The sequence below is a fragment of the Rhinolophus ferrumequinum genome (genome assembly GCF_004115265.2).
Source record: "Rhinolophus ferrumequinum isolate MPI-CBG mRhiFer1 chromosome 5 unlocalized genomic scaffold, mRhiFer1_v1.p scaffold_110_arrow_ctg1, whole genome shotgun sequence".
NCBI lineage: Eukaryota > Metazoa > Chordata > Mammalia > Chiroptera > Rhinolophidae > Rhinolophus > Rhinolophus ferrumequinum.
In genome coordinates this window covers 2,032,788-2,048,059 of record NW_022680355.1, presented here as the reverse complement: position 1 = coordinate 2,048,059, position 15,272 = coordinate 2,032,788, and the positions used below count along the sequence as shown (strand labels likewise).

The window sequence follows — 15,272 nt, the reverse complement described above, 5'->3', positions numbered from 1 at the left end:
CCCATGTGTTTCTTTGACGGCACCCCAGACCTTACTGATTGGCGTGCTTCCCACGTGTCAGACACCTATTCAGACCTATTCCATCCCTGCAATTATTGCAGTTTTGTCCCCCTGGCTTCTTGGGAGAGGTACTACTGTCCCAGGCTTTTGGCCTCCCGGGGAGGTCAAAGAGTTTCGAGTTAGTTTGCTTTTCCTCCACTCTTTGAATACCAAGGTACAGTAGTCCCCTCCCTTATTCACAGGAAATGTGTTCTACAACCCCAGTGGATGCCTGAGAGGGCAGATTGCACTGAACCCCGTAGGTACTAGGTTTTTTTTTTTCCCTATACGTAGATATATAGGAAATATATTTTCACTTAAAGGAAGCATGTTTTGGTTTCTCTTTGGTATATGTGAATTGCCAGCATCACTACTCCTTGGCTCTGGGGACATTTGTAAGTAAAATAAGGGTCACTTGACCACTGCGATATGGTGACAGTCAATCTGATAGCCAAGGTAGCTACTAACAGGCTAACTGGCATGGAGTATCTACAGTGTGGAGACTCTGGACAAAGGGCGGGACTGAGCAGGATGGCATGAGATTTCATCAAGAGACTCAGAACGGCGCGCAATTTAAAACTGATGAATTGTTTATTTGTGGAATTTTTCATTTAATATTTGGGACCACAGTTGGACTGAAACCACAGGAAGTGGTTTCAGTGGCACCATCAAACCCTTTTCCAAGACCTCTACACAGCTATTTTATCCTACTTCTTAATCATTATTCACAGGCATGCTCAAAGGGTCAGCCCAGAATAGTTTACGAATTCTAAAATGGCTTCTTCTTATTGTAACTTAAAAAGATTCTTATAGACCGAATAGCATGAGGAACTGGTTTTGGCACCTGAGAGTCCCAGTTTCAACTGGTACCACTTACTTGCTCTGCGAACGTGCGTATTATTGTACCTCCCTAAACCCTAATGCCTTCATCTGTAAAGAGGAAAGTGACATTGTTAAGAATACAGGCTTGTTGTGTAAGTCAAGAACAGGTGTGTTTTAAAAGAAAGGAACAAGTAGATGTAGCCAATTGCGGGGCGATAAGTAGACTCTTCTTTCCCTACCTACCCTAGCTTAAATAAAAAGATACGGAATATACCAGAAATACCACAAAGCAAGGGAGTAACAAAAGGGGACACCCTACACGAATCAAAGCATTTTATAATATAGCGCTACTTCTGTGCAGTAAATCAGTACATGGCCCAAGGGCACATCTAGGATTATGCTATTACTTTCTACCTATTTAAGTGTTCCATTTCAACCGACGGCTTGCCTACAACAGACGAATTTATAAATTCCAGCATGCCAGTGTCAGGAAACGATGGAGTTGAGTTTATTCCCCAGCCTCAATGTCCTCCATAGCTCTGAACAGCCCATGTGTATGTTGCATGTGAATTACTCATTGACGTTTACTGCAGGGAACATGGCTTTTATTAACAATAGTAACTTGACCAGAGAAACAGACTCTGTCTCACACAGAAGGACTTTGGACCAAGAAAAAAGTCTTCTACTATCTACTCCCAAGTCCTTGTTGGGGAAAGGACTATCCAATTTGAAAATTATCCAGCCTGGTGATTTACCAGGTCATCTTATACTTTCTACTATTTTTATAGGGACAAGACAAGCAAAGATAAAGACAGAAAATTCAAATCTGTCCACCACGTGGGTTTTGATGTAAGAGAGATGAGAAAGTCCAGCTTTTCAGTTCAGAGATTTTCTGTGGATAGACTCCCCAGTCTGCACTGTCAGACTAACCATGTCTCTGAAGTGCAGTCTATGCTTCCAGCATCTCTGGGCCTCCCACAGCAGGAACGCAGATTCAACAAGTCCAGTTTTTCACTCACCATTTACCTCCCATCCTGCTCTCCTTGCCCAACCATGACTGTTTGTTATTCTTCTCTCCTAAGTAGGTACCTTCAGACTCACCTTGGACTCTCTTTCACTTTCATTTTGCCATCAGTCTTATGACCCCTTTCCTTCTCATTAACACTGCGGTCTTCCCTTCCCACCCCTTCCTTCCTCTTCCCTTTCTGTGAATCACACTGAGATCCTCATCACCCACTGCTGCGTTTGGGCCACAGTTCCTTCTAACAACGGCTCCCTTCCCTCCCCACGCACCCTCACCACGGAACTGTTTGAAGCCCTGTGGACATGTCACACCTCTGTTCTAGAGCTGCCTCCCTCAGCCTCAATCATGTTCACGTTGTTAAAATCTTCTGTCTCAGGAGATGCATCCCTATTTCCTACCACTCCCTAACGCACTCTTTTATTCCAATCCCTTGCACAACGGTTTGTTTCAGCCCAGTCTTTGTGTCTTTAATACTCACCTTCAACTTCTCCACCCACGATGGCCCAATCCAAGCTTTCTATTCAAGTCCCACCCAGATGTCCATCTGCCACCAAATCTCCCTAAAATACTTTGGAAACTACTTACCTCTCCTGTCGCTAAACTTTTTTTTTTCTTTCTTTCTTTCTTTTTTTTTTTTTTTTTGATCCTAGCCCCACCAGTTTAGTACTTAACTACTCTGGTTTAGCATCAGTCCTGTTTCCCTGGAAGACCCTATGTTATGCGAGGGCATCTGCACTAGGTTTCTTGTCCCGGTTCTCCACCTACATACTCATTCTTCATTTCCGCCCCCAAACGCAGGGCACAGAAAGAGATCAATAAGAGAACTCCTGTAAATTCCAGCCTACACCTTCTACCCCTGCTGAGGGTAGACTGTAAATTCCGACATTCCTAACTGCCAGTCTTCATCGCAATTACACAGGGTCAACAAGATGTACTACCAAGACATTTAACGTGTTCCACGTGCCTTTGAGAAAGACCTAAACTCCTGGTGGCTTTCTTTGTTCCTTAGTTTCCTCTGCAATGACGTGGGGTGGAGCTGGGGAAGGAGAAGATTATTAGGATTTAAACTATAATTCCTAGTTACAGATGAACAAACGCATTGACTCTCAGAGGCTTGTAGGACTGCAGAGGTGAGGCAGAGGGTGCTTTATCTCATCTCGTGGTTGGGGTACGCTTTCACATTCTTCCATTTGGGGCAAACTGGAGCAAACTTTCGCCCCACGCGGGGGCATTGCTTCCAAAAGCAATGGCTTGAATTGACGTGTGCGAGACTCAGATCCTCCTTGAGATGCCACTGCAATAGAAAACCAGGCGGACGAAACTGGCGCCGGCCGCCAGCAGGGGCGAGGGCTGCCGCGGAGGTGCCGGCTCCCGCCCGCCGTCAGCCGACCCGCCGCTAGGAGGCGCCGCCAGCGCGCCCGGCCCCCGCCCGCTACCAGAGGAGGGCTCGGATCTCCTCCGCCAGCCCCTGAGCCCGCCCGGGAACTGGCGGGGAGCAGACCGCAGGGGACGCGCGGCTGAGCGCCCGGGGCTGTCACCGCGGACGCGCCGTGCACACCGGGACGCGGGCATCTGGGGACCGCCAGCCGCCACCCCCGCACTTTTCCGCCGGGGATCCAACTCCCCGGGGCGCAGCTGCCTGGACGGAGGGCGATGTCTGCCGGGGCCCGCCGCCGTCCCCGGGGCAGCCGGGCGCAGCGCTCGCGCCCCTCTGCTGCTTCTCGGCCGCGCTGGGGATGCTGTGGTCCCCCGCGTCGCAGGCGTTCAACTTGGACGTGGACAAGCTCACGGTGTACAGCGGCCCCGAGGGCAGCTACTTCGGCTACGCGGTGGACTTCCACATACCTGCCGCTCGCACGTAAGTCGCCCGCGCGGGGAGTTCGCGCGCGTGGGCGAACCCGGCTACAGGCTGGGTCCCTGCCCTTCTGCGGGAGGAGCCGCATCTGTCCCACGGCCTGATGGAAGGCGATTCCTGAAGTTCCTTCCCGCTGCCTATTTGGGGTCCGGTCCGGCTCCCGGCCACTAGCCTCTTTTTTCCCTTTCCAGGCTAGATGTGCCTTGTGCACTTTGATCTAGAGACCTGCCACTTGCATAGAATACACAAGTCCTGGGGACTTCCCAGTACAAAGACTCGAGCATCATACAAAGGGGAAAGCGGGACCAAGCAGACTTAAGCCAGTTAAAACAACGACCACAACACGGTCTGTTTATACATAGCCTGTAACAATTAAGTGTCTGGGCGCAAGTGCTGTCTGCTTCAAGCAGCTGGGCTCTGTCCTATGCTTTACTTCTCTCTCTCTCTCTCTCTCTCTCTCTCTCTCTCTCTCTCTCTCTCTCTCTCTCTCTCTCTCTCTCTCTCTCTCTCTCTCTTCACTGTATACACAGCTCCACTTAAAGAATTAGGACTATTTGCACCGTCTTCCAAACCAGGTTTTAGACGCCCATAGGTTACCAAAAGGAAATCAAGTTTGACAGTGGGTCTCCCTCATAAATACACTTCTGCCTAAGACCCCCACGACCCTAGTCTCAGTGGGCAGGCGGCTAGAGACTGCATCGTGTGCTCACGCTTTCATGATTCCCACCGACGGATTTTCTCCAACCCTTTCGCAGACCGAGTGTCTTGGTGGGGGCGCCCAAAGCCAACACCAGCCAGCCAGACATCGTGGAAGGGGGCGCCGTCTATTACTGCCCTTGGCCCGCCGAAGGGTCTGCGCAGTGCAAGCAGATACCGTTTGACAACACCAGTAAGTGATATTTGTCATTCTCAACCGTGGGCCCTGGTTTCAAAGAACCAAAGCCATCCTGCTCGAGTCAACTCCCCACTTTCTTTGTACTCATTTGGTCTATCTGATGGGTCTGTGTTGTGGGCTGTGCAGGTCCCTAGGGAAATCAGCTTTTTTTAAGTCTGAGTGGGAGGAACATGCTGAGTGAACGCCAGAGAGGGAACAGTATTTTGACCTGGAGTATTTGCAAGCATCCTAGTAACTTCTGTTTCCTTACTGTCCTGAGATGAGCATTTTCGGGGTGAGCAGATGCTTTGGAGAAATACAAATGTTACACCCTAACCTTGATTATGGAGAGAATTTGGTTGCTTCCCAAAGACAGAGCTGGGAAAAGACAAATCCTTAGCATTTCCAGTGCCCAAACTCTGGAGGCAAGCCTCAGCAGCTACAGACCCAGACAGAGCTCCATGTTGCTATTTAATTCTTTACAGAAAGAAAGAATTTTCTTTCAAAATATTGGACATTGGATGCAAACTAGTACAGGCAGAGTGTGGATGGATTACATTCATTTCCAAAATCCCTAGACAGATGTTTCCTATTTAATTAAAGGGAAAATACATTTTAAACAATTCAGGCTGGTTATGTTTCCTCTGGTGTTTTCTCTTTGGGTCCTGAGAAAATAATTTAAACGTAATGCTTTCAAAAACATTAACACTGAATGTTTTAATTTGTACCTCCAAAACTTCATGAATGCAAAAGGTACACATTATCAGAAAGCAAATATCTCTTTTCAGAAAAATGTGACTATGTCAACTCAAATAATGTTCTTTGATGAACAATCATTTAAAATACCTTTTGCCCCACACAACTATTTTATGATATCACTCTTCATTATTGTTACATTAGTGTGCATTTAGAATTTATGTAGAAAATCCATTTTCACAGAATTTTGATGAAATTGGATGGGTGGTATTTACCGATTACTTGAATTGATTTGCATTTTTTATTTTAAAGGACAAAATAATTGCAATTCTATGAATATGGAAATCATTTCACATGAAAGAAATACTATATAAGCATTACTTTGAATTATGACCAAATTAGGAAAATATTATATAAAATGATTTTAAAATTATGTTTTTCATATGTATCTATATATGGTTACAATAGGTCATTTACCATTTTATTAAATAAATTAATTATTTCATGTCAACTATTATAAGCTTTTACTTTAAGTTTAACTATTAGAAACTGGAAAAATAAGCCACTTGATGTGAATTCGCAAAAGAAATCTTTCAATTCGTTTAATCGGGACTTTAGATGCCTCTGGTTACTAACCTCTAGCCTGAGAATAAATTTCCTAAATCGGAAGAATTAAGCATAAAATTAATGGCATTTTAATAATCCATGTCAAAATCATTTGTATTTTAAAAAGTATTTTAAACTTAAGTCTTTATACATAAAGACATAAGTCATTGGTGTTATTTGAATTTACGTTAAGAGAAATAAGCATTTATGTTTTGAGACATGTTTGATGTATTTTTATCAAGAAGCAATCTATAGTCATGGACATGAGTTTAATAACCTCCTAGACCATTCCCATAACATATCACCTCAGGATCTGGTTAGTATATTTTTCCTTTGAGAAAGGAAGAAACAGTGTCTGCCCAGATAAGTCATACCTGAATGCCTTTCTAAGTACTAACCCCAGGAGATGTCATGGTTTAATAAATGAAAACCAGAGGATACAGACATCAATATGAATTTTATAAACTGACCACTCCCAAGCAAAAATTTCCAATGTTAAATTACAGTAGGTAACATTTTCCAAAAGTTCATTCTAAAGCAACTGGAGCTTTGAATTCGCTTTCCCATAGAGAACTAATTGTGAAAGATTGTGCATCGGTTTCCAGAATAGCCCACAGGAATGCACTTGAACCCTTATTGTAGATGAATTATATTTGCAGTGAAACAGTAGGGGACAAACTAGTACCACTGTGGCAATTACATAAATAGGAACATAATCTGAGTTGAGAAAAGATCAGTGTTACTTGGCGACGAGAACAGGGGGTAGATGGCATCATCTGTTCAGGTTCTGAAAAAGACATCTGAATATCTCACAGGACTTTACAGATTATTTCTGCTGGTTCTACATGACGTCTTATTTTCCTTCTAAATATATGAGGTTTTATTCTTGATAGACAGATGCAGTCATCCAACTATTATTCTTAGCAACCATAACCGCAGTAATTTGAGGATTCATAAATGGAACCAAAAAAGGGAGAGAAACAGGAAGGGAGGTACAAGTATCTGAAGTAATTGAGCAAGAAATGAAATTTTTTAAAAAAGCCATACAGCGGAGTCCACGGAATATTTGTGAGAAATGAACGGTCCATGATGGGATGAACAAAGCCTGGGGGAGTTTCACAGAGAGAGAAGACAAGAATCGCTGAGAAAAGAAAATTCCTCCTGTTAGCCATCAGGGGGTGCTGTGGGCCCAGGAACTTTGGTTGCTGCTGGGAATGGCCTGAGAACGGGTGGGGGGAAAGAAATGAAAGGAGGACACTCAGGTGTTTGCTACTGAGTGGCTGCCAACACACTACCAATCTTTGCCAAGCGCCAGTTACTTTATCCATGCGCCCCCAAGACGATGGCACTGCCCATGGCTGCCATTTGCTGCGAAGATGGGAAAGACAGGAAGGGACAGCAGGAGCCAGCAGAGCTAATTCCAGTTTGAGCATCTGTTCTGTGGGTAGAGTGTGATCTTGGAACCAAACGTGAAAGGCAGAAACAAAGGCATTGCTGACTCGGGATCTTGCTTGCCGTCGATGTTACCAGAGGCATGACATTCATTGATCGCCTCCTCGGTACCAGTCACTTATACACATTCTTTTTAATCCATAAACAAAACAACCATCTCAAACTCATTTTATGAATAAGGAAACTGACATCAAAGGTGTTTTGATACATCCAAGACCACACAATGGTAAGAAGTAGATGCAGGATTGGGAAAGAGGTCTGTCTGCTCCAAAGCTGGCCTTTCAGAAACGGGGCGAGGACCGGTTCTAATGGAAGGCAAGGTAAGGGCAGATGCTATGGAGCTGAGACACTGCTCACCTTCCCTTTCCCTCCTCAATTCTCCCACCCCAATGTTAACGTCCCAAATACCAATTTAAATGATCCTACAGAGAAGATCTGAAAGGGAAAAGCAGTTTGGGTAGAGGGTTATGGAAACTAGAGGTCCTAGAAAGAGGCTTTGTCTTGGTGGGAATAATAGGTTGCATATGCCCCCTGGTTTGCCACAGCTCCCCACTGCTTGCCCCTCTCTGTGTCCTCATCAGCTGCCTCCTTTCTTGCTGTCTGCCCTTTGGCAGCAACAGTTTCCTGAGAAAGAGGAAGAAAAGCTCTCTGCTTGACAGAGTAGTGGTTCTGAGAGCTGGACACTCACAACCTGACATTCACGTAGTAGTGGGATGTTTCAGACATGAAGATATATTGCAAATATTCCTCTGTAAAGATAGTCATGACTTTCCCTGTCTTTACCCGGTCTGCTTTTACTATGACATCTGAATTCAAGGCATTCTAAATAAATTTGACCTTTTGATGACATTGTTTCAACTCATTCAGGCCCCTGGGGTGTCTACAATTTTGTGTTCGCTCTGGTAACCTAGACACTGAAGGAGACTGGCCTATAATTCAGTCCCTGAATCTGGTTGTGATCTTGAACCTCAGTTTATTTAAGGTCAACTGACTTTTTTTTTTTAAACTTGCCTTTTAGTTTGAAATTCTTTTCATTAAATCTTTTTTTTCTTACATTATCATATAACTTGGATTTTTTTTTATTACTTCTCATCATAAATGCAACAACAGAGGAAGCTGGGAATAGCCTAGCACTTCAAATGCATGAATACTATTAAAATCTGTGGTCCTTTCAAGTATGGCAAAAGGAAACTTTAGGGAAGCATATGGCGGTGGGGGAGGTGCGAAGTGCAAAGAGTAGATAATTTTCCTGCTCTGTACAAAATCAAGTGGTTCCCAAAAAGCACTTCTCTCATCTCCCTTCTGCCTTTCCCTCTTACTTCACTAGAATACAATTCCCCCATCACCAAATTGATTTCTTTCACTTTTGCTTCCTTTCAGGAACACTAAACTCTGCCCCATGTCTTAACTTAAACCATCACATCTGCCAACTTCATGCCTCTCCTTACTAAATCTACTTCAATGTTCATTTCTTCTTTTTCCTACATTTTCCAAACCCATGTATGGATTAAATAAGAACTGCTAGATTACAGCCCTTGGGCTAAAAGGGGATTGAGTGAAACAGAATGAAACAGACACCTATCTTTAGAATGAGAAACTAGTACACAAATATTTGGTTGTTTGAAATGCTCCAGTGAAACATTTTGAGGAGAAAGATAATAGCATGTACTCATTAATGATAATCGTCATAGTATTAACAATAATGGCTTGGCAATGTACCTGGGAACCATTTGTAATTAGGGACCCACAGAAAGAGTGAACAGGAAGAGGTGGGAAGTGCCACTGAGATGTGAACGTCACGTGAGAAAGACTACTTGAATTCGCGGTGCCTTAATTTAGTACCTTTGCGTAAAACAAACAAACAAACAACCCCCCCCCCAAAAAAAAAACACCAATAACAACAACCAAAAAAAAAAGAAACACCTTAAAATGGTAGGTCATTTGGTTAGGATATTCAAAACTCTGGAATGGTAAGATTTCTATTGGAATTGTGTTTTAGCTGGGAGACCGGAAGCCTTTGTTTTGGGGAGGGTCTGTTTTATTTTGTATTGAGTGAGCCCACAGCAAGAAGCAGCTTAAAGCATCTGGCGCTGTGACTGGTACAGGATTGTTTTTTGATAGTCTTGGGTGTGCCCTTTTTCTCATGTGAGGGTTGGGAAACATATTGGTCGCATAAGTCTTGCTTTTCCAACTTCCTCAGAAAGAAATCAGTTTTTATTCAGGAACAAAGAAAAGAAAAATGTAGGTCAGAGCTACCCAAGTAAATGACAGAGGAAATAACCCAAATGTGACAGAACTCACCGAGAGCAGAAATCTGGGCTCTTAGAAAGTTCAACTGAAAGTGAAAAAAAGGGAGAAGGCAGCCTAAAGATAACCTGCGCTTTTAGGAACGAATAGTGCCATCCATGTATTAGGGCAGACAGCTTACTCTGCTAAGTACTGATCCCACTGCGTCATCAAGGGTGGTTTAGCTGGATGGCTTACTTATTCTAGAAGCAATTCGTGATGGTGACCATGTCTGATTTGCTGGCCTGACAGATGCAACCAACATCCCTAACCTTCTCCCAGTTGGCTCAGACTTTTGTGCGACAGAATGCAGCGGAGTCCTGATATGAGAAGGGAGGAGGCAGTGGTCCCTACATCACATAGCAACTGAGGAAGCAATTAGAAAAAGGAAGTCCTTGAAACTCCAACAAGAAATGGGAAACAGATCTGCACTACGGCTTGCTGAGTCGTACGAGCGTTAGGCGCCTGTTGCTTAATCTGCAAAATTCTTTCAAGAAGTTGGAAGTCTGTGTGATGGAACAGGCTTCCAGGCTCTTGGCAGGAATGGTCCGTGCAGCAGCTGCAGCATTCTGGAGAAATGTAGGAAATGGGCTTGAAATTCTTCTGAAAGCAGGAAAACACACTTTGACATTTAAGCTGGCCGGCTGAGATGTGCTCCTTCAAACTTTACCTGTTGCGTATAAAGAGTCCTGTAGCTGTCACTGTGCATGAAGAGAGTTTGCCGACACTTCTGAAAAGCTCAGCTCAGGTGCGCCCTGACTGACACCTCCCAGAAACGCAAACATGGATTTTTGAGGAAGAGGGATAAAAGACAAATTATTGGTCTCATTAGAATCACTCACTTAAAAATTTAATTTTCCAAATTCACTGTAAATACATCTTTATAAAACCATATTTGGTGCACCAAGCAAGGCGTACCTATACAATGAAATCCTAAAACAGATTAAAAATAAGTTTAATTCTGGGTTATGTTATATGGAGATTTAAAGTAAATAAGCAAATCATGATTCAGTATAGCAATAAGCAATTTATACTGAAAACATTCTACTTAATACACTCGTGTTATTGTGTACAGACTTCAGCCAGGAACTCTCAGACCAGTTGGAAGGAATAGAGCTGAACCCCAACCCTGTAGAAAAGCCAGCATATCTCTGATATTTAGGGGATTGCCCCAAAGCTCTGCCAAATTGAGAAATTCTTAAGCTTTGGTGAAAGTGATCATTTACCCTTTCAATTGTTTTATTAAAATTAAGGCATAGATTACAAAAATAAGTCTTTAGAGAAATGGTTGCCAGGCATTTAGAGTGGGAAAGAGGGGTTGTCCTCAAAGGGGCAGAACAAGGGCGTTTGGGGAGGTGATGGAACTCTCTGTGTCTTGCATGTAGTGGCGGATACACTATTACATATATTTGTCAAAACCCATTGAACTGTACATCACCAAGAGTGAATTTTACTGGATGGAAATGAAAAAGAATGAGAAAAGAAGACATTATGGAGAATGTTATGTATCCAATAGGATGATTCGGTTTGGTTTTGTGGCCATCGCTCTGAGCAGGTGGGCTGTTAGCTCTTAGACTATGGAAAGGTCTGCTGTAATAATAACTGGAAGTACTAGGACTTATGATCCCTGAAGAGCTTAGACTACTGCCTCTAAATGAGGGCGAACAATTATATCATCATGGAGGACCTTCTTTATAATTCTTTAAACAAAGGGTAACGCATTAAGAATGTATTTAGTAAGAGAACTGTGAATGAAAACATGTTAAGTCAGAATGAATTTTTGCAATGAACCGTCATACTTGTATAATTCTCATACCCTTACTGAAATTCAGGCATGACATCCCTCATTGACAGTCATTAAAGCAAGGAGAACTTGCTTCAAACACATTACTGTAGTTATTAAAATTAGTATCATCGTACTGCAGGGCATTTGCTTATTAACATTACATCAACTTTATTCTTTAGTTCTGATATTTAACATATGGACATAGATTTGTAAATGACATTGCAAAAGGGCAGATTGTATCAGTCTGCCCTGATTTCCTGGGCATGCAGAGATGAGAGAGAAGGGCACACACCATTGGTACAGGGAAAGGTTTGTGCGAGGACCCTGCACAGCCCACGTTACACACAGCATCTCGCTCTAGGTGACAAGTCAACTCCCCCCGACAGGTTATGGCTCCATTTCAGATTTGTCTCAGCCTCCCCTATGATTTTCCCGGATGTCTCCAACTACACCACATCCCTCTTGCCACACTGCTTCCACAACTTATCTCTATAGCACAGTACATCCACAGCCCAGCTTATCTGTCAAGCATGTATTACATAGTACACAGGTCCCCACTCACTCTGGGTCCACGTTCTGGTACCTCTTTCTTAATTACCCAGAATATCTTCTCTTCCAGTAATGACTTCTGGAACTTCTGGCTTCCCTCTTCCTACAATTCTGAACAAGACAGATGTTTCAGAAATTAATTCGAAAGTTGCTGCAAATCCTTTTTTGGAAGAAAGGGCGCATAACACTAAAAAAATAATGTTTTCGAATATCCTCAGTATGAAGAGTCAAGTAAATTATGGCATAATCACGCAAGTAAACGTTATGTAACCATAAAAGATGGAGTCTACCAAGAACATTGTTAATAAAGGAAAATGCTTTTGTTTTAATGTTAAGTGAAAAACACAAAATTCACAATTGTTTCTACAACCTGTAAAGGGGTACAAGAAGGGGACATGCCATGAAAGGCTGTCTTTGGGGAATATGATTAAAACCATTTTTTTCTTTTTCTAAGGCATTTTTTTCCCTTATTTTTAAAACCGTTGAACAAGCATTCATTTATGAGCAGGAAAAATAATGACAAAAATACACTTGCAAAAATTTCTGAATGAAATTATTGTGGTCACTGAAGTGTTATGAAGATGAACCGTAAAAGACCACAATTAAGGTTCAGTATTGGCTGATGGCAATCTTAGTTGCTACTTCTTTTGTGTTGAGTATAGATAGTACTTTAGAAATACAGTTATAGGTGCTTATGTTTCAAAATATGAAAAACTGAGGATATTTTCAGTAACAATTATTTGTATAAAAATAAGAAGATGCAGTGTATCTATCCCCTGCCTTCGTTCTAGATTATCTTTAAACCAATAGAAATATAGACTTCACATCTGACACAGCTGTTTCTAGAGTCTTTTAGAATAAGATAGATGTTTGTGAGTAGAACTGCTTTTGAGTGTACCTGGGGAAGCTGGGCAGGTTAAAAGAAATTAATTCACAATCTTCTTATACCGCGGTCAATGCACAGAACTTGTTATAAGACACCTTTGGCAAAAATCAGAATGACCACAGGTCCGGATAATTCTCTGCACCTTACAACATGGAAGGCATTCGGTTGAGTCAAAAAATCCAGGTAAACTCATGAAGCAGTATAAAATTTCACAACATGAATAGGTGCTTCGTTATCTGTTATGTGCAACAAATCAGACATTTTTTTCTTTAAAACATATGTCCCAGGGATGAATTACAACATCTATCTGGAGTATTCCTCCTTCTGAGGCACACCGTTCTACTCATTCTCAAGTAAGGTTTGTAAATATTCCGCAGAGCTAAGATGTATCCGTTTACGTAAGTTAAGAGTATTCCCGTGCACTTGTCAACAGTACCGGTTGAGCAGAAAAGAGTGCAAGTTGCTGGGGGATCTGAGGAGACTGGTAAAACAAGGCTGCAGCAGCATTTCCCAAGATCTCTTCTATAGTGAGCGTGCAAAAAATGTCTCCATGTCAAATCTATCTGGAAATGGCTGCATTCACTCCCCTTCTGTATTAGTCAGGATGTACGCATAAAGGAAGAGATTTAGTCTAAGGAATTGGCTCATACAATCATACAATTATAGAGGCTGAGAAGTGCCACGGGCTGCCATTTGTCAGCTGGGCACCCAGGAAAGCCCTTGATATGACTGAGTTTGTGTCCAAAGGTCAAAGAGCCAGGAGCATTGAGGTAAAGAGATCAGTGTCCCAGCTCAGGCAGTGGGGTGGCGGGAAGGGCCAAATTCTTTTCTCCTCTTCCTTTTTGTTCCATTCAGGCCCTCAGCAAACTGGATGAGGCCCACCCGTTTGGGGAGGGCAAACCGCCTTCCTGAGCCCACCAATTCAAATGCTAATTTCATCTGGAAACACCGCACAGACATACCCGGAAATAATGTTTAGTCAAATATCCCGCCATCCGTGATCCAGTCAAGTTGACACAGAACGTTGATCCTCACACCCTCTATGAGACTCACATGCAAATTCTCTTAGAATAGGCACTGAAAATTCATGAACTAAAGAAACCCATTAGATTCTCAGGATAGAATATTCATTGACAGTCATTGTTTTTCCTCACATTTCTTAGGCCAAAGCATGCCTAGGTGTTGCTGTAGTAACAGTGGCCCTAAATGTCTGGCTTAAAACAACCGAGACGCATTGCTTGCTCACACTATGTTTAATATGAGTTGGTAGAGAGCCTCTGCTGTTTCAAGTCACCCACAAATCAGGCAAACGGAAGCTCCTTATTGACATATACTTTCAAGATCACTCTAACTGGAAAGGGGTTGTGGTAAAATGCACACTGTCTGTTAAAGCTTGACATGTATTCCTTTTCCTCACGTTGGGTAGACCAAAGCATGCCTAGGAGGTTGGCCATGCCAGCTTATTTGAATATCTAACCCTTTCTTTATCCATACCTATCAAAATGTATCTACAACCTTTAAAAGAATACTAGGAAGCAAGTGCGATAAAAGAGGTTGTCTTTGGAAATGCAATTCAAACAGACTTCTATTTCTAATGGTCATGTGTTGCAGGACATATCGTGGGGGACACTGTAATTGTAGCATAGTTCTTTAGGGCTACAGTTCCAATTCCCACACTTATGGTAGAGAGCAGACACATGGCAAGGAAATGAAGGTGTTTCAACAGATGTGAGGATAAGAGAGACTTTTATATCAATAATCAGTCTTCGACATGTTCCAGGTAGTCTCCACTCTCTACCACAAATATTGTTTGGGAAGATAGAATACCCTTCATTCTTTCAGTCAGGCTCCCTGGGTGACTTGCTATTAAGTCGTAATGTCTTTTCCCCTTCAGAGTACCCTTTGGTTAATTTTAAACCAATTTTTTTTTTTTTTTTACTTATAAAAATGTTATCTAAAGGGAACCGTGAAGTTGAAAATAAAGCTTAGTGTTAGCAAATAGTAAAATTACATTTCAGTGACTAGAAGTGTTAGTGACTTTGTACAAGCAAACGCAGGTCTAGACACTTGAAGTGTGGCTGTTAACAAAGTCCAGGGCCTTACTCTGGTGGGGTTTACAGTGACTAACCAGTGACAAGTTGAGGAAAAGGTAAGGATAAGGAGACAGTGGTGAGTGTGTGTGTGTGTGTGTGTGTGTGTCCGTGCGTGATTATTTTAGATTGAGTGGGGTATTAGCTTCCTGTTGCCATTGTAACAAATTACCACACATTTAGTGGCTTTAAACACCACAATGTGATTATCTTACATTTCTGAAGGCCAAATTCTAAAACAGGTCTCACTGGGCTAAAATCAAGGTATTGGCAGCGCTGTCTTCCTTTCTAGAGGCTCTCAGGGAGC

The 15,272-nt window shown here is 42.7% G+C and overlaps 1 protein-coding gene across 2 annotated transcripts in view; it reads left to right on the top strand.

Moving 5' to 3' along the window:
- Positions 1-15,272, top strand: part of ITGA8 (integrin subunit alpha 8) — a 193,911-nt gene that overhangs the window by 25,616 nt on the left and 153,023 nt on the right. Inside the window, exons 1-2 of one of the 2 annotated variants that reach the window (XM_033100689.1) lie at positions 2,764-3,743; positions 4,496-4,629. In XM_033100689.1, coding sequence (XP_032956580.1) covers positions 3,622-3,743; positions 4,496-4,629 — 256 coding nt within the window. In that variant the 5' untranslated portion in view covers positions 2,764-3,621. Of the gene's footprint in view, positions 1-2,763; positions 3,744-4,495; positions 4,630-15,272 lie in introns of those variants that run through there. The other variant, XM_033100690.1, reaches the window with a different exon arrangement.